Here is a 19,140-nt window from a genome sequence, read left to right as displayed (position 1 = left end):
TGTTTGCCCGGGGGGGGGGGGGGTCCGAGGCATATTTGCGATAATTCTAATATGTAAATCTAATTAATTTTCATTTTCGGGGGGGGGGGGGGGGGGGGGGTTGCGCATGTGCATTTAATTAGTATTTCACCTTTCGAATGAGATATTTACCTTTACGGCTTTACATATTTTAAAAATTACGATTTGAAACCGCAAAAACAGCTGTGCATTAAAATGTTTTGACATAAAATGCTACTGTAATAATTTTTTTTTCATTTCACTATATGTACAGTTATTTGCAATCAATCTATCTACATGTTATGTCATAGAGTGTAGAGCGGATACGATGCCCCTGTGGGTCAATGTTAAAAAAATATTCTCACAATGATATGTATATAAAAACACATCGCATTAATGTTTATCTTATGATTTCGAAGTGCATGGGTCGCGATATAAAAAAACCATTTGCGGAAAATGTTTACAATAGATATAGTAGGATTTCCAAAAATCCAGGGTTGTACTTTCGGTTTCGTTTCTGGCAGGAAATTTTTTTCAGTACGGTAAGAGTAGTTCAAAACAAAATCATAAAGTAATGAAAAATTATACTTTTTTGCGATATTTTGCACATTGTATAAACTTCGAAGTATTGTATACATGTGTAGTGGGCAGTTAGAAACATTTAGGCATATCTTTGGAATTCCGAACCTGTCAAGTCAAGTAACGAACAAACCACAGGCACCTGAATTTTTATCAATCAGTCGCTTAATAAGTCATATATTGAAAAATTCTACCCCTACTTTATATAAATACACGTATTTATATATAGTAGGGGTAGAATTTTTCAATATATGACTTATTAAGCGACTGATTGATAAAAATTCAGGTACCTGTGAACAAACAAAAACAATTGTGGAAATTGACCTAGATTTTCCTTGTTTTTAATGCATTTATTATATGTGTTTATTGTTTGTAAATACATTCTGTAAACTAAATTTAAATTAACTCGTGGACCAAACACTGACCATAATGTACAGTACACAAGATATACGCCTAATTAATTTGACAGGCGCCCGCCTCTAATGTAAACAAATGTGTTAATTAGTCATCAATTAGGCACTCAGGAAATACTGTCTGTGGTATAACGAACTTTATTTTTTTAACCAAATAATTTATCCCAAAAGATATTTTAGCACGGCATTTGAATTTATTTTAATTTCGTTCTAAATAAAATGTAATCGATCCAGTGTCTCCTATTTAAGAAAAAACAATTCTACAATCATGTATATTATAAACAAATAATTTCATTAATACCCTTTTTTCACTTTCAATTTTTAAACAAGAATACTAGCTACATGTATATAGTGTTATAATGTACTTACTATATTCAGTTACTGAAATTAAAGCTGGTTTTTTTTTACAATGAGCGATCAACACGTACTAGTATTTTATTGTTTATGCATATCATAAGAAATCTTGGTTTTCAATTACCCCCCCCCCCCACCCCCCCCCCCTCCCCCCAAAAAAAACAACAACAAAAAACACCTAGAAATATGGAACTTTTTCTTTGCCATCGCATATGCCTATTGCATAATAACAGATATTTTATAAATCCATTGCGGCAAGACGCCAAGTTTTAATGCGTCATAATATGCATGCAGGTTAGGTATATTGATTAGTTCAAATTGGATTTAAAATGCATGTAAATACAAGTTGTCAATTTGAAATTACCGGTTGCATAAGATGAATGTATATATACATGTAAGATATAAATGTTTTCGAATCCTTTCGAGTTTAGGTCACCAATGCCGAAATTTGATCGCTAAATATTGTCTACCCTTTATAAATAGTTGTGAAATAAAATTTGTGTATGTGCATGTTACTAGCATTCACCCTCCTCTTAACAACCCAGTATTTTCCTCCTCAGATTTCATTTAAAATGAAATTCTGATCATTTGCTCTTGCAAACAACCAAGTTCAGAGGACCGTGACTATTTTTATAAACCTTTAGACTTTTAGACGAAGAGGTCTCATGCACTCTGTATTAAGATATTGGAGAATGTTTAAATTTTTCTGTACTAAATCATAAAAAAAACAATCATATGTACAAAAAAGTCATTGGAAAACATTTTAAAATCTGTAGACCATTCTCAATCTGTAAAAATATCCAAAAACATTCTTAATAATTATAACGTTTATGGTTTGAAATCATATTCAAAATTATTAGTGGTTATTAGTGATTTATTGAGCATCCAGCCTCCTTAGTCATCCATGCAACACCTCTTCAGCTGGAATTGGGAGTGAAAGTAGGGCGTAATTAAAACTGAAAATTCGAACGCTACTCTCCAAAATTCTGGGGTAAACATACAAACATGACATATAAAATGATGACGATATCGGCAATATACAAAACGAATTAATATTTCACTTAACCCTACATTCTTAACGTATTTAAAAAGTAAAGTACTTAGGCGAATCTACGATACGATCAAAAACTTTTGAGTAAAATGTACAGAACAGAATTTTACAATTTTTTACTACTTCGCTTCGTTTGTGGTCCACAATTTTATCATGCAATTTAATTTTTTCATTAAAAATGTGGTTCAATACATATCCTATCATTTTGTTAACCTAAAGATAAATTCATCATTCTGCTGGTTTTTTTTTAAACAAAGAGTAATGGCTACCGCCGACATTCAAGAATCGGACGCAGGTCGTCCATGGGAATATAAGAGCCAACCCAAAGACCACCCCCTGGTAAGTTATAAGAGCCATTCCAAAGACCACCCCCTGGTAAGTTATAAGAGCCATTTCACAGACCATCCTCTGGTAAGTTATAAGAGCCATTTCAAAGGTTAGTAACGGTTATAACGTTTAAAGCAATATGAGCTGTATTGAAATATATTTTGCTGCAGAAATGAGTGCACTTATGATTATTCTACATGTTAATAATATTTTCCTTTCTTCAAAACAGCCTCTCATACTTGTAGTAATTTCTATATCATGAACAAAAACAGTATACGTATGTACTATATATGTGTATTATAATATTTCTTTTGACCACTGTTACAACGCACTTCGAAAAAATTACGCACTTTGAAAATTTTTTCAAAGTGCGTTAATTTTTGGACCAAGTCAACGCACTTTGAAATTTTTTTTTATATACAATGTACATGTTTCAGGGAAGTTATGATATACTTTTTCTCCTCGAACAGGTGAAAGAGCTCTTCAGCAGGCACCATGATTACCCAGAAATGCCTGTGCCGTTTTCCGTGGGACTGGTTTCCATGGATACCAGTGGTGCCTCAAGTGACCTGAAGACAGAAGAAACCAATATCGATATATCCCCACAAAAAATTACATTGTCTGGAAATGTACATAGCGTGGAAGACATTAGATATGTGATTCCTTCTGTATTGGACAATGCTATGTACATTGTAATTTCTGTTTACAATAACCTCGAAGGGACACCAAACACTTTATTTTATACCATTAAAACTTTGGACGGATATCAGGCAGTGTCAATAACAAATCTTATCAGGAAATCTGTCTTTGATAAATTCATCTCTGTCACTCTTTGTGGTTCGGATTTTGCGGCCAGGGCTGTGAATTTCAATCGGCCTTTATTTAGCGATGACGTATATTGTTCTGTGACGTCAGATGAGGATTACAAAACATATTACGTTCGTATAGACAAGGAATGCATGTGTTTTTTCACCGACCAGTTTCAGCGGTCGCCGATCCTGACTCTCTTGTTTTGGAAGGAAAGAGATGACTTTGTTGTAGAGCGTGTCTGCATGACTAATAATACGAAGGAGATTAAACTGGAATGCACGGGCGCTACAGTCCAAGTCAAAGTGAGTTTAATTACGTAATTAGTAATTAAACGGTCATATAAGGGCCTAGCCTTTCCCGTGATTTGTTGAATGACATTTTATATAAATATATAAAATTAATGCAAGCTTCTTATGCGATTAATATTAATTTTTTCTGCTCTAGGACCAAAGAAACGTCGACGAAATAAGATGTGTAATAGCTAATAATTCATCGAGGCCAAAACTAGTATTCCATGGTAAGATTTATTCCCCTTTTATGAATTCAATATTTCTCTATCGTTGTTAAATACCGCCCTTTTTGTATTGGTTACAGACCAAAATAAACAGTTGCGATCAATACCGTCATGTAACCTACAATTCGGTTGTTTCAACAAAGGTTTGAAACAAGAACGCCATGTTTACATTTTGGAGTACTTACATTCTCTTGTATCGATCATTTCAAAGGCATCCAGTTTTCAATAATAAAGGAATAAGGAATCATTCTTTTAGCATTATGAAGTTATCAAATACGGTCAGTGTGATAAAATCAATAAAGCCTGTAGGGGTTTATGCTGTATTTGATCACGCACGACCGAATTTGATCACCTCATAATTTCCAAATATGAAAATATGATTCCTTAATTTCAAAATTATATTTATGTAATTTTCAGCAATTGCACGATTAAAATTTAAAATAGATATTAATGAAATGTATTTAAGTATACAACTGTGAACCAATACGTAATTTGATCACAGACAAAGACAGTGGAAAATGTAGATATATTAAATTAAAATCATTTAAAGGTTATGATTATGTTTTCCTCTTTTAAAAGGTGAACAAACCACAGCCAATAAATACAATCAAAATGTATATTTTTTAAGACTACCAAGCTCTCCTTGGACATTTGAGTGGCTCCCGTGATGAACCTCTCAGTGAAACCCGTGGTGGGCCTCACAGTGTACAGACCCGGTACAGAACGGAGCACCAGGAATGGGGACCTTCAACCTTTGAAGGACCCTCCACTTCCGGATTCTTTCAAGGTAATGCTTCATCTCCGGATTCCATTCTCTAAGAAATCAATTGACTTACTATTTTCTTTTATTTTAATAGTTCTATTTCTTTTGTCACCATTAATCTAATTCTGTCAAATAAAAATTTGAGAAACATTATTAAATACTCATTGCAAAATGTTTCATTTTTTGTTGTTGTAAAAATATATGTTTGGATTACACATGATTATGAGTGGGATCAGGCAAGCATACTAGTATATGAAAACCAGATCAAATTAAAGCGATTTATTCAACAAACTGATGAACCGTGTACATTAAATGTATTCATAAAATATCACAGTCTTGATAAAATAGCTTCCCGAGCACTGGATTTTAACAATTATATTTTTGTTTCTCAAATAAAAAATGTGTAGGACTAGAATTAAAGAGCTATCGCTTCATACTGTGAGTGTAGTACTCATTAAAACATGTTTTTCGTGTGACAACATATTGGGGGAAAAAAGAAGACCAACCCCGTAATTTTGCAAAATAGATTTAAGTAACAACAAGCATAGTGTGTTTAATTATCAAGCTTAATTTTTTTCATTTGTTCAAAACATTTTAATGATTTAAATGCTTGTTTCCGGAGAAATGTTCACCGATCATTTCCGGTATATTAGTATTTCTACTCCTTAAAGATGTACCATCTTTTCCTTCTTTTTTTTTTTTTTAGACAAAGACGAATTTGAAGAAATCATAGGTAGGTTGCAGAGCTGAAATACGCGTGTAATGTAAATTTATATTGACTTGAAGTAAGAGCAACAAATTTAATGATGCACACATTGTACATTATGTGATCATTTCATGTAATAACGGCATGCGTTTTTATGCCGATATTGCATGGTATTGGTGAATTTTGTATGCAGTGTTGATTGTATGTATACCTATAAAGACCACTCAGTTTCAATTTAAGGACGATGTTACCTTATAAAGGCATATAACCAATGTAAATACAGATGAAAATTATATTCAAAGAATTTCAATGATTATGTACGTTTAGTGATTGCATAGGCTTGCATCATTCGGACAACCTAGCCTCGCCTTTTTCCGTCGCTCATTGGCCGATTGTGGGGTCGTCGTAAATTTTGAATTTTACTGGGTTGATGTAGATACAAAATTTACAACATACACAAACCCAGTTCATGTACATTCAAACTTTACACCATGGCATTGGCTTGAAAAAAGTTTAAATATAACAAAAATGCGGTCATTTTTTGTTTCTTTGTTTTGTTTGTTGTTAGACTCACTGAAGACATTGGCCTGAACATTTTTACAGCAAAAATAGCGTTCATTTTTGAATGTGTATTTGTTATATTCATTGTTAGACTCACTAAGGACAGCCGAAACCCAGTGCTCGCAAATGGGACCAGAAATGAGCGAAACGACCAGTCTCAATTGGATCGTGGCTGAATCTGATATTCAGCAAATCCAGGAAGCCGGTCTGTTTCCGGAGAGTGTTCTCCAAAGTGCTGGTATGTTCTGGTGTCTCATAATTCAGGGTCAAGTTGGTCTCACTTCTGTGTGCTAAAAACAAAACACAGTACTATAATTATATAAAAGCTAAAATCGAAGCTTGAAGCCGGTTAGGGGCATTAGTCTAAATAATTCTTGCATACTTGATTCAATTCCTTCAAAAGATAAAGTACATGTAACTGTATGTGTTAATGCTAACAAACAAGTTAAATTAACAACTCCTGTAAACCAACATTGTTTCTAGAAAATTTCGTAAAGTACTTATCTTTTCGATATACCGGTATATAATAGTTATAATTTTCGCATTGTTAACATGTCAAGAAGAGTATCAGTTCCTAAATTTGATTTCGTAAACAAGCTAAGTCTATCATCAGATAACGCATGAACAAAAATTGTTGCTGCTAACTTGAGCCATTCATCAGTTAGTTAACTATTGTATGGGTGACACTCGAATTTCTTGATCATTCGAAGTGAAATCAATTTTTTCCTCAGTATAACTACTAGTAAGCAAATTTACTCTTGATCTCTCGAACTCCGATCTCGCAAATTAAAAATTAAAACCTGGGTTCCTTTCTTCATATTTCATTATTTGTTTTCAAAGTCTTCCTGTAACATACATCATAATAATATATGCACACACATACACGAACATTTCAGGGTTGGACCCCAATGATTCAGCTCATTTCAGAAGATGTTTGGAGAGTCTGGAGGACGAGATGATGAAAAAACAGAGGTTTGTTCTTTATTAGAATATTCTCTTCATTATAGAAATCGTGCCGTTTCTAAGAGAGAGAGAGAGAGAGAGAGAGAGAGAGAGAGAGAGAGAGAGAGAGAGAGAGAGAGAGAGAGAGAGAGAGATTCATGATCAATCAAATAATGAGTGATACTAATCATCAGTACTAAAGCAAAATATGAATAAAGGTTTTAAGCTGTGTTCTGCATTATTTTGACTTATATTGTTTTACACTGTCGGAACCCACGGGTTTTCTATCTGTTTCACTGTTTGTTGAAAGCAGTGTAACGGATAGAAAACCCGTGGGTTCCGACGATGATTGTTTTATGAATGGGTCTAGACCTCTGATCTTTCCAAAATAAATCATTAACTCTTTATTGGGCATCCATAGATTGTAACTACTGGAATTTTAAAACCCTGCAACATTTGTAACGAATGACTTGTGACCCCTCGAGACCATTTGATGTAACGACCTTCATTAAATAAATAGTGCCTGTTTGGGAGGGTAACAGTTTAAATTGACACCCCGAGAAAACCATTGTCAACCAACGCGAAGCGGAGGTTGACAATGGTTTTCTCGGGGTGTCAATTTCAACTGTTATCTTCCCAAACAGGCACTATATATTTTATTATACTGAATGTCTTAATTTAATAGATGTTTTTACTGCTTTTATATAGAAATGACGTGGATTCCACGGCAAACCGTACGCGCATAATTTACGCGCATGTAACAATTCGTTGTGTTACCCGTTGCTAAGTGTGTTGCTAACGCTGAGGTAAAAAGGATTATCAACCGCGTCTAAACCAATCAGATTTCAGTATTTAACATGAAAGTATAATAATCTTGACATTTTGACCGTTTCTGAAATACACAGTATACATGTATCCTTTATTTGCCTGTTATAAATGGTTATCGTATGACTGTCACATATGACCTTTCATTAAATATAATATCAACTACTGACCTTTCAACGCACGTCATGCCCCTTATGACGCATCGTGTCCAATCTAATTCAAAATATGGTTTTGGATTTTGATTTTGTGACTGACGAAATGACAATCATACGCAAGATCATAAAATTTATTTTGTAATACACAATTTTTCATTTTAATTTCTTTTTAAGTTTTTCTGAATTATTAATATCAATTTACAGATACGATGTAGCGCTGTCACACTGTCGAGGCATGAAGGAGATTTTTGCAGCAAATACCACATCAGGGAGTCTGAGGAGGCTCTTGAAAGAAAGTGACCTTGACATTTTGAAGATGGTGTACTTTAGGTCATGGTTGTAAATTGTTTATTACTGGGTTTTACAATACATGTACTTTAATACATGTATTGTTCACAGCTTTTTTAATTGGGCTGTTGTTGTTTTTTTTCATTGATTTTTCTAAAACACTGATAAAATATAGAGAATGTAAACATGTACATGTAGTACATATGTATTAGCGTATCAGTTTGTTTGCTCTCTCTCTCTCTCTCTCTCCGTTCTGATTTCATATCCATTTTATTAAAAATTATGAAAAATGAAACTTACTAGAGCTAATGTTGAAGATAGCTCACGGCCAGCTTTTTTCGATACTCTAACCCGAGGTCGTTCAACCAAAGTAAACACCGTGTAATCATCAATACGATATTTTATACCTAGTCAATGATTTTCTGAAAGAATTGAAGGGACTTATGAAAAATATCCTTTTTGATATGTGATATGTCACCAACTATTTAACAATATCAGCACTAAATAAACGGCTTTGAAATTGTTTCTATCAAATACAAATCCAGTGCGACAGTATATATATTTGCTTTGCTTTACATTATGTTGAGTTTCATTTATTTTGTATTGTGAGGTGACTTGGTATGAAAAAAGTATTTGTTATTTGTTATTGGTGTGTCAGTTAATTTAACTATGCTCCAGATTGACCAAGGTACGTTATCGAAACGTCGGAGAATAACTGTATGATGGCGTTGCATATTTAGATTACATTATAATGAGTTTGAATGCAGGCTTCTACGTGTATATCAACATTTTAATTTTCAACGAGCGCTGATTCCGATCAATGCATAATGCCGTTGTAATTTGTTTTATTTGTTTGTTAACACGAATCCTTTCCTTTATTTGTTGCATCCATATCTACTTTAGTAAATAAAGATATTTATCACGTGAAGTACCACAGAATTTGGTATTGCTTAATTCACTGTCATTTCAAATGTAAAACTTGAAATGGACTGGACTTAATTTCATTTCTCACCCGTTGACAAAAATTTCCTGCGCAATTCTAGAGGGTCGGGGGGAGGGTTCCAGACCGCCGCTCCCCTGGAAATAATTATGTTTAAACACCCCCCCCCCCGGAATAATTTTCTGGATCCGCGCCAGCTACCATCAGTACTAAACTGTTCTTCCATCCACACAGTTCTGTTCTGGTTAACTTCCGCCGTGGGAATTCCAACCTCATCAAGGCTCCCTGGTTTCTAAGTTCCGATGATTTTTGGCGTGCATTTAGTTTTTTAATTTTTGTAGAAAAAAACCCCAGATATACATGCAGCTTCAGTTTGTAAACAAGTGCTTATCTGTCAGTGTGAAAGCAACCGGGGGTTTTTGTGAACATTATCCATATTCCATTTTCAACCTGATTTGATAAACACTGCATTGTAACACAGCACAAAAGAAACGGAGTACTACGATCAACTAATTTTAATAAAGTACAAGATAAATAACAAAGTCAATATTATTAATATTATTAAGAATATGTCCAAGTTTTTAAAACGTCACTGTAAAGAGTTTGTCCTTGGAATGAGAATTAATCAAATGAATATAGAAAATAACTGTCTGGACGTTTTTGGCCACGGAGATAGTAGGGAGTCTCTTCAAAGGGGAACCTTCCTCACTGGTGGTGTGTTGAGGACTGATCTCTTCTGACCAAGTCCAGGTATTATAATCGTCCGAGGCAATATTTTGTCGTATAGTAGTTGACAGGTGAATGTCTCAAGATGGATGGAAAATCAATTATTACTCTGATAGTCCTAGCATAGAGTTCCACAAAGTCGATGACCAAATTGATACTGATAGTGTACCTAGCATCAGAGGTCCAGTTATAATCTCCTACCGTCAGGTGTAAATTAATATCCGTCCAAGATAGCAAAAATAGATGAATGAAAGTAAACAAGGTTAATAATAGCACAATTTGGTATAGCTAATTGTTACAGCATATATCCAGAGAAATGAGATACCGTATATATGCGACATTTTGCGAGAAAATGACGAAGTTCAACTGCTGGTATTTTTTCAATGAATTATCCAAAATCAAACTCAAAATAAAATGCACATCGGTGATATATGTACAATTGATCTGCAAAACAACAACTTCCTACCATGAAAACTGTAGGAGGAGTTATCCGTACAATAGGGATACCCTAGCTTTTGGCAGCCGCCCGCCATTTTCACCACCTAAATAACCGGATTTTTTCTTTGGAAATCTCGGTAAAAAAGGGAGACTGTAGAAAAAAAATTAATTTTTGAATGTTAAGCATAAATTTAAAATGTGTATTTTTCTTGAAATAAAAATTTTTAGACCGTGAACAATAAATATATTATGTTTAAATTATTCTAACCTACCTATCATCAAATTTTGTTTATTAACTTCAAGACTTCACTTATATATCTTGTTCATTTCAATGAAGAAAAAACAATTATCAACATATACAGTGTGAAGGAGCAGAATAAATTAAAACTGTTTTTATGTGTAGATTTAAAGTTAAACCAACGACAAATTAATTTTAAAAAATGCATTATTTTGAATCACACACACACACACACACCCAGAAAAAACCTTAAAATAAACCACCCCCGATCTCTGGATCCGCCAAGTCATTGTACCTGTTGAATGGCCATAAATGGACGCAGTGACGTAGGCCTAATGATTAATGTAATATACAAGATACACTAATATATGAATGCCCTACGGACAGAGTACAATGATTGTTTGAGAGAACATTTGACCGATATATCCGTACTCCTAGAACACATGAGCGGTCGCATTTTATAAAACTGCCATTGATAATTCCTTTAGCAGATTGGATATATTTTTGTATTATTAAACTGTGATTTTAGACGACTTCAGATAACACTGCACTGTACAAGACGGTAGGTATCTTTATATATCATTATAAATATTTCAGCCGTTTGACAAGTCAATGCTAGCAAAGGCTAGAACAGCAGCAAGGCATACAGAAGCTGCAATAACGTAGCCCTCTCCCGATTATTTTTTTTTTGGAGGGGGGGGGGGGGGAGACATAAAAAAATCGGAGAGGGCTACATTATTGCAGCTAGGCATACATTTTCACCAAAGTCTATTTCAAAGTTATCTTTGTTTTATAGTCTAAATTGATGAGACTCAAATGCAACGTGATTTGATATGGATTATATTTACAAAAATGTACATGTACCACCTTTCAATGCATGTGTAATTTGCCCACTGACCTTTCATCAACACATGACTTTTGAAAGACTCAGTTCCATTCACTTCTTAACCTATTGATCCATGTCTAAAGTATGTTTGTAGATTTCGATTTTTTACTGACTAAGTGACAATCATACGTGTGATCACAGAATTATTTTTTAATACAATACATAACTGTATAATTATATTAATAGTTTTCTTTAGTTTGTCCATAATTTTATCAAATATATTTGATATCGATTTATTTTTCAAGCACTTTTTAGCGTATTATGTCGAGTCTAAAATATGCTTTTTATTTTGATTTTGTGTCTGACGAAGTGAAACTTACGTACACGAGATTATAAAATTGATTACGCAATACTGCATTTCAGGTTTTTGTTAAATTTTGCTAAATTATTGACATCAATTTACAGATACGATGTAGCGCTGTCACGCTGCCGAGGCATGAAGGAGATTTTTGCAGCAAATACCACATCATTAGGTCTATGGGGGCTCAGAAAATGACCTTGACATTTTGAAGATGGTGTACTTTAGGTCTTGGCTGTGAATTGTTTATTACTGGAGTTTACAATAATGGGCGGTTAAATGGTTCACAGTTTATTATTTTTTTTTCATTGGGCTTCTCAACGAGCGCCGGTGTAATCTGTTTTATTTTTATGTTAACATGAATCTTTTCTTTTATATGTTGTATGTACACATGTATTAACATTTCAATTTTGTACTTGGTAAAAATAAAAAATATCTTGTGAAGTACGACAGCATATGCTATTGTTCAATTTTTTTTTATCCTTTTAAATGAAAAATTTGAACCTGACTTTTAATTTCAATTCTGGTCGGTAGACAAAATTTCCTGTGCAAATCTAGAGGGTCTCCGGGGGAGGGGGGGGGGGGTTCAAACCTCCACTACCCTCTCTTAAGCTGTCTTTATTAGGCCCATAAACAGTTACCAGTAAAAAAGTGTATATTTCTCAAAAAATTTCAACTTCAATAGCCAACAGGTTACAATCGTTATCGTTAAGTACATTTAAGACTATTTTTAAAAAGTATGGCTGTGCCTCTGGCATTTGAAGCACTTGGGAAGATATAAACATCAAGTCCCCCGAACGATCTAGTTTGTATACAAAGTCACCAGCAGGCAGTTAGAACCATTTTAACAAGACCTTGGACTTTCAGTAGGACGTAGTTCTCTGTTTCTTGCGTCAAAAGAAGTTAAAAAATGACGCGGTTTCAAGCGAAATATGTACCGATTGCGTAGTCTTATCTCAAAAGCCAGACAAATCTTGTTGATTTCAGAGAGCCATGGCCTAGTGGCTGACAATAAAATAGACAGGCCTGCGTCACATTGCGCTAACACATCTACCCAAAGTCCAAGCTCTTGTTAAAATGGTTTGAAGTGTGTATCTTGAAGAAAGTAAATAAAGAACTTTTGTTGTTTAATACAGTTTAAAATGTCGCTTCTTTTTTCCATTCCTGCAAGTCCCCTGCAGTTCAATGACAAAATCTTAACACTCATTATAGGCTAGGACATACATGTAGTTGTAACTCCTGTCCTGATATATGGATGTGAAATATCGGATTTTGAAAATGTTGATGTGATTGAACGTTTGCATTTATGTTTTTTGAAAAATATTTTTAACCTAGTACTCGGAATTTCATGGTATTTAAGAAATGAAGATAATAATTTTTCTATTGATCGACGTATCAAAGAAAAAATTGACCGGAAAACTTCATCAACTAAATATAGTTGTTTTGATTTTCCCGGTTAGTTGTAGTTTTTTTAAATTGTTCTTGGTGTCTTATTTTACATAATATACCGTTGTGTCAATTTTCTACAATTATGAAGAACAGTCCCGGTCGGGATTTAGCAAAATTATGACAAAGTATCAGGCAATTGCAAAACGCCGAACTTTAGCATACTACATGTAGATTGAAACAACTAATTCAAACTCATAATTTTGGAACATAATGGAGAAAAACGTGAACAATTACAAATTCAAACTTTCAAGACCCCGCCTTTCAGTACTCTCAGTACTTTGATTTACCCAGAGAGACTGTGGCTGATCACGGTCTTTTTATTGTACTGCCTTTCATGTGATTTAGAATAAGAGTTTAACAACACAGTCAGTTTAATAATAAGTTTCATTTTTATGGCCACGAATGCTAGTCAGGCACGTAGCATCGTTTTTAAAAGTGGGGGGGGGGGCAGACTCATCCAAAAATTCTTGACAAGCCAAAAAAAAAAAAAAATTAGAAAAAAAAGGGAAATAAGACTTTAATCTGCGTTGGTAAATTCTTATACAAAATTAAAACATATAGAAGGCAGTGCGTCCCTTACTTATGTACATGTTTACATAAAATTCCTCTCAAGTTAAGGTTTTTTAATGTTAAGATTTCCTGAACGGGTGTTATGTTCAGTTTTAAAAGTTCAGAATCAACTCTAAAATACAATGTTTTACAACATACATGTATAATACAAGGCACAAAGTAATTTAAAATTCATTCTAGATTCTAACAGTAAAGACTTCTATACACTCAACTCAACCAGTTTTTTAAAAATCCTAAGCACTGAAATTGATATCTAATGTCAAGTTACAGAAATAATTCATAAAACTAATAAATTAGAGTGTATTCACAACTCCCTAAAAAGCTCCCATTTAACATGCGCGCGCATCAGGAAGCCCGGTTTTTATCTGGCGGCCGCCAAATAATTATGTGGCGGCCGCCAGATAATTATGTGGCGGCCGCCAGATATTAAGTGGCGGCCGCCAGATAAATTATGTGGCGGCCGCCAGATATTAAGTGGCGGCCGCCAGATAAATAAGTGGCGGCCGCCAAGTAATAAGTGGCGGCCGCCAGAAAATTATCTGGCGGCCGCCAGATAAAATATTTTTCCTACGTGGCACCAACAGGCTTCCGTAAATTTTATATTGTTTTTTGTCGTAATTTCTAAACAAACATGAACAAGCTTTTTGAAGACGCAGACAAAAAGCATGCGTGCAGCTGACTACTTTCACTTTTCGGTTGAGCTCTGATGTGAACGGCTCATTGTATGTAAGCATATTAATAAAATTATCTGTCTACAAGCACTGAAAGCATCAAGCAATTCCTTAATCAGAGAATAATTATATTAGCCATAATGTTGTGGGTAGTCAGGGTTCCAATAACGAATCACCGAGATCCGGGGATCACGGATTCGAGGGGTCATGTCAAAATTAATTGATACCGCTACGATTATTTGCACATCGGATATTTATTGATTTAAAAACTGGCATGCCTTACAAATTAAAGTTATTCGTTATTCGATGACATTTAGTAGTTTATTTCCTAAAAATCTAATTTTCCTTGAACATGGATCCATGCAGTTTGCAGATTCACTATACATTTTTAATTTTGTTTTAAAAATATTTCATAAGTACCGTGGCAAACGATCGCTGATTCCATACATGTACAGGTCAATCCAGAAAATATTTATTTTCCTTGAACACCTATCCAGCTTGCACATTCAGTCATCCACTATACATTTCTAGATTTGTTTTAAAATATTTCATAGTACAAATGATCGCCGATTCAAAACGTCTGTCTTCCCGGTATTTGTTCTTCTATTTCTCTTCTTTTTTTTTTTTTGCTGGATGTCAATACTGGGTCCTGTTTTTGTTTTTTGGTTGCTTAACTATACAATCACTAAACACATTTCTAGGCAATTTTGTGTATTTTATTTTGTTTACTTTAAAATCGCCCTAGGATATGCTTCTATAGATCTTTTAAAACCTTTTTTAGCTCACCTGAGCCAAAGGCTCAAGTGAGCTTTTCTGATCACAATTTGTCCGTTGTCTGTCGTCGTTGTCGTCGTCGTCGTAAACTTTTCACATTTTCATCTTCTTCTCAAGAACCACTGGGCAGATTTCAACCAAATTTGGCACAAAGCACCACTAGGTGAAGGGGATTCAAGTTTGTTCAAATGAAGTGCCACGCCCTCTTTAAAGGGGAGATAATAGAGAATTATTGAAAATTTGTTGGTTATTTTTAAAAATCTTCTTCTCAAAAACTATTCGGCCGGAAAAGCTTAAACTTGTGTGGAGGCATCATCAGGTAGTGTAGATTCAAGTTTGTTCAAATCATGGTCCCCGGGGGTAGGGAGGGGCCACAAGAGGGGGATCAAGTTTTATATAGGAATATATAGAGAAAATATTTAAAAATCTTTTTCTCAAAAACTATCAGGCCAGAAAAGCTCAAATTAAAATGGGAGCATCCTCAGGTAGTATTGATTCAAGTTTGTTCAAATCATGGTCCCCGGGGGTAGGGTGGGACCACAATTGGGGGATCAAGTTTTACATAGGAATATATAGAGAAAATCTTTAAAAATCTTCTTCTCAAAAACTATTTGGCCAGAGAAGCTCGAATTAAAATGGAAGCATCCTCAGGAAGTGTAGATTCAAGTTTGTTCAAATCATGGTCCCCGGGGGTAGGGATGGGCCACAAGAGGGGGATCAAGTTTTATATAGGAGTATATAGAGAAATTTTTAAAAAATCTTCTTCTCAAAAACTATTAGGCCACAAAAGCTCAAACTTGATTGGAGGCATCCTCAAATAGAGTAGATTCAAGATTATTCAAATCATGGTCCCCGGGGGTAGGTCGGGGCCACAAGAGTGGGATCAAGTTTTACATAGGAATAAATTATATAAAGAAAATCTTTAAAAATCTTCTTCTCAAAAACTATTAGGCCAGAAAAGCTCAAATTAAAATGGAAGCATCCTCAGGAAGTGTAGATTCAAGTTTGTTCAAATCATGATCCCCGGGGGTAGGGTGGGGCCACAATTAGGGGATCAAGTTTTACATAGGAATATATAGAGAAAATCGTTAAAAATCTTCTTCTCAAAAACTATTAGGCCAAGAAAGCTCAAATTTGAGTGGAAGCATCCTCAGATAGTGTAGATTCAAGTTTGTTCAAATCATGGTCCCCGGGGATAGGGTGGGGCCACAATTGGGGGATCAATTTTACCATAGGAAGATATAGAGAAAATCTTTAAAAATATTCTGGGAAAGGTTTCGGTCCAAAACTCAGTACTTAGTGTGAAAGCACAGGTTATGCAGATTTATGTTTGATGAAACCATGATTCCCTAGAGAAAAGTGGGGCCACGAAATGGGAGGGGGGGGGGGGTATATAGGAATAGAGAAAAATCTTCTTGCAGTTACAACAACAAAAGGGGCTTGGTATTTACCAAAAAATAAGAGGTGGATAAAATTGGCAGATTTTTAATTTTTTTTTTTAGCAAGAATGAAGATCTACTGTACTCAATTGTCAGGATATTTTGATACTGTAATGCTAATTTGATCAGAATTAATGCAATTGTTGCTCAGGTGAGCGATGTGGCCCCTGGGCCTCTTATTATATATGTAGTTTTATCTAGCAATTATCAATAGCTTAAAAAGCTTTATATCTAATTCAAGTTTTAAACAGCTAAATCAAGATATTATTCTCAATATTCTGGACCTGTTCAATTCATAATTCAATTCATAATTAAAATAATTACCTAAGAAATCCTCCACTGTGTTTTGGTAGTTCTCATTTTTTGCCTTTTGTTTTGTAAATGAGTGCAGCCTCCTGGCAGAAGACGCACATAGCAAACAGGACTTTTTAGCGGAGTCTCCATAAGAATAACAAAAAATGTGACTTCGGTAAAAGTAAAAGTGAAACCGAAACTAGGTTAAAAGTAGTTCCTTTCCCAACATTGATGCCATCGCATGACGTCCGAGGTTAATGTCGACGTGTGACATCTATTGGTTTTCCAGTAAAAATTAAAAAGAAAGTAACGATTGTGGTGGTTTCTTGGGTTTAACAGGAACAATGGTTCAATGCTGTTGAATAAAACTGATTGCAGGGAGATGAATCTTTTAAACACGTGATATATTGTGAATCTTGCATCGTTTTCTTCCGTTCACCAGCTGTTCACGGGGTACATGACAATTTCAGTGGTAAGTACTAAGTAATTTACTACCAAAAAAAAAAACCACAAGCGTCAAAAAGCAGTTGGACATATAAGAATGCAATTCGTCGAGACTGAAAACGTCAGTCAAAATTTATCTCTGCAAGATTCGTCGAGACTGAAAAATTTTGAGTGACGTTTTCAGTCTCGAATGCATAGTGGTGTCCTCGTTAAATCTAAATATATATACAAGTCTGTGTTATATATATTGTATTTGTATATATCTTATGCATGTAAGTTGTATGAAAGATAATGAGGTGCTTAATTAATAATTATGAATAAATATCTGTAATGTTTTCCTTTGTTTTTATATTCCATGATTGATACATTAATATTTAAAAAATTCATGCTCAAATTAATAATTATTAATTTAAACTGTCAAAAAAGGTACAGCTATAGTGACACCTCTGGTACAGTGTATATAACTGTTGGCTTTTAAAAAAAAATAACTTATGAATTGATGCTTTACTGTCCCTATGTTAAAGTAAATTGTGGATAAATACTTCAACACATTGCAGTTATCCCATATGGAATAACCGGGAAACCTCATTTAACTTCGTCTCTTGTGGTTAAACCTGGGGTCATGAACCCAACCCATGGTATAATTTACACAACACAAAAAAACAGTTAAATCTATAACTTAATTGATGATACTAAATAGGGAATTTGTTGTTACTGAAAGAGTACTACTGAGTATGTATATTTTTAATTTACTGTACATTGCAGGGTCCTCTTTCAAAGGAGCATGGTCACATTTATTTATTTTATTTTTATAGTTCACAATGTCTTAGTAATGAATTTCAAATGATCAACCAGACTTTGAGAGTCAGTCAAGATACAGCTGGAGCTCACAATTTATGTAAAACAAAGGCTCTTGCCTTGTTTTTGTTTACATTAATTCAATATACCAATTAAAATTATTTTTCAAGCAAATTTCTTTCTCTGCTAATTTGTTTTGAACAAAAATAAACAGTTCATAGCATAAATTTGTCACATTCATTTTAGTTCGAAACCAGGAATTTTCTTTTCAACATACAAAATGTAAGCAAAAACATGACCAGAGCTTTGTTTGCATAACAAAGAAATGTGGGCTTTATTTCTCGCTTACAACTTGACAACTGACACTCAAATTGGTGCTTTGCAACCAACTGTCATCCGACGACCAGTAAAAATGCATATTATAGTACCTTAGCTAAATTTAGTTGATGTTATAACTGGAAAAAATCAAATTATGCACACAAATTACAGATTCTACTAGATTGTGTCAAATATATCTATGTCATGCTCTAGGAGCATTTTATTTTTTATGATACTAATTTTTCAAGTTTTGAATAATAATACTTTGTTACTATGGTTTTTAGTGTATGTCATTGTCAGTTAAGATCACTAGCCTTGTTCCATCATGGACCATATTCTGTCCGTTTTGTTGCAGTAACAATATTGCAGTGGATTGATTTTCATTTATTTCTATTCCAACATCTAGCAATCATTCAAAACTTAAAACAGTGTTCAAACCACATGACGTAATCTAATTAAAATGCAGATCTTCACAATTAGTGCAAAGCTGTGCGAAATCCTTATTGTGTAAGCCCATTAATTGCAAACCTAACTCAATCTAATAATAGACAATATGGCAATAAACCAAATTT

At 34.2% G+C, this 19,140-nt stretch overlaps 2 protein-coding genes and 1 long non-coding RNA gene across 8 annotated transcripts in view; 2 read left to right on the top strand and 1 right to left on the bottom strand.

The window, feature by feature from the left end:
* The first annotated feature begins 424 nt into the window (after nt 1–424).
* Nucleotides 425–9,224, top strand: LOC105329405 (uncharacterized). 4 transcript variants are annotated; one of them, XM_034454967.2, is made up of 9 exons: nt 425–539; nt 2,652–2,733; nt 3,192–3,833; nt 3,976–4,048; nt 4,674–4,832; nt 5,515–5,541; nt 6,167–6,313; nt 6,972–7,047; nt 8,202–9,224. In XM_034454967.2, the coding sequence occupies exons 1-9, from the start codon at nt 454–456 to the stop codon at nt 8,338–8,340; spliced, it is 1,431 nt and encodes a 476-aa protein (XP_034310858.2). In that variant the 5' UTR covers nt 425–453; the 3' UTR covers nt 8,341–9,224. The 4 variants fall into 4 exon arrangements, with proteins under 4 accessions (XP_034310858.2, XP_034310857.2, XP_065928931.1 ...); XM_034454966.2 differs by having other exon boundaries at nt 2,652–2,769; XM_066072859.1 differs by lacking the exon at nt 425–539.
* Nucleotides 8,256–17,156, bottom strand: LOC136272060 (uncharacterized). Its single transcript, XR_010709941.1, has 2 exons — nt 17,039–17,156; nt 8,256–10,540 (listed from the first exon to the last, which is right to left on the bottom strand). It is a non-coding gene; the product is annotated as an uncharacterized lncRNA (long non-coding RNA).
* A 133-nt stretch (nt 17,157–17,289) lies between these two features.
* LOC105323965 (tyrosine-protein kinase JAK2) overlaps nt 17,290–19,140 on the top strand; it is a 52,693-nt gene continuing 50,842 nt past the window's right edge. For 2 of the 3 annotated variants that reach the window (XM_066072857.1, XM_066072855.1), the window contains exon 1: nt 17,291–17,480. The gene's annotated coding sequence lies outside the window, so the exon portion shown is untranslated. Of the gene's footprint in view, nt 17,481–19,140 lie in introns of all 3 variants that reach the window. The other variant, XM_066072856.1, reaches the window with a different exon arrangement.

The sequence above is a fragment of the Magallana gigas genome, chromosome 10 (assembly GCF_963853765.1).
Source record: "Magallana gigas chromosome 10, xbMagGiga1.1, whole genome shotgun sequence".
Taxonomy (NCBI): domain Eukaryota; kingdom Metazoa; phylum Mollusca; class Bivalvia; order Ostreida; family Ostreidae; genus Magallana; species Magallana gigas.
Note: the sequence above shows the minus strand (reverse complement) of the source record. Positions and strands in the feature narration are given on the sequence as shown.

What these genes read in the sequence shown, in the direction of transcription:
- LOC105329405 (XM_034454966.2), top strand. Translation starts at nt 454, where the DNA reads ATGTTTACAATAGATATAGTAGGATTTCCAAAAATCCAGGGTTGTACT. An exon ending in GCCAAAACTAGTATTCCATG is followed by an intron (nt 4,049 to 4,673) that starts GTAAGATTTATT and finishes ATATTTTTTAAG; the next exon opens with ACTACCAAGCTCTCCTTGGA. An exon ending in CACTTCCGGATTCTTTCAAG is followed by an intron (nt 4,833 to 5,514) that starts GTAATGCTTCAT and finishes TTTTTTTTTTAG; the next exon opens with ACAAAGACGAATTTGAAGAA.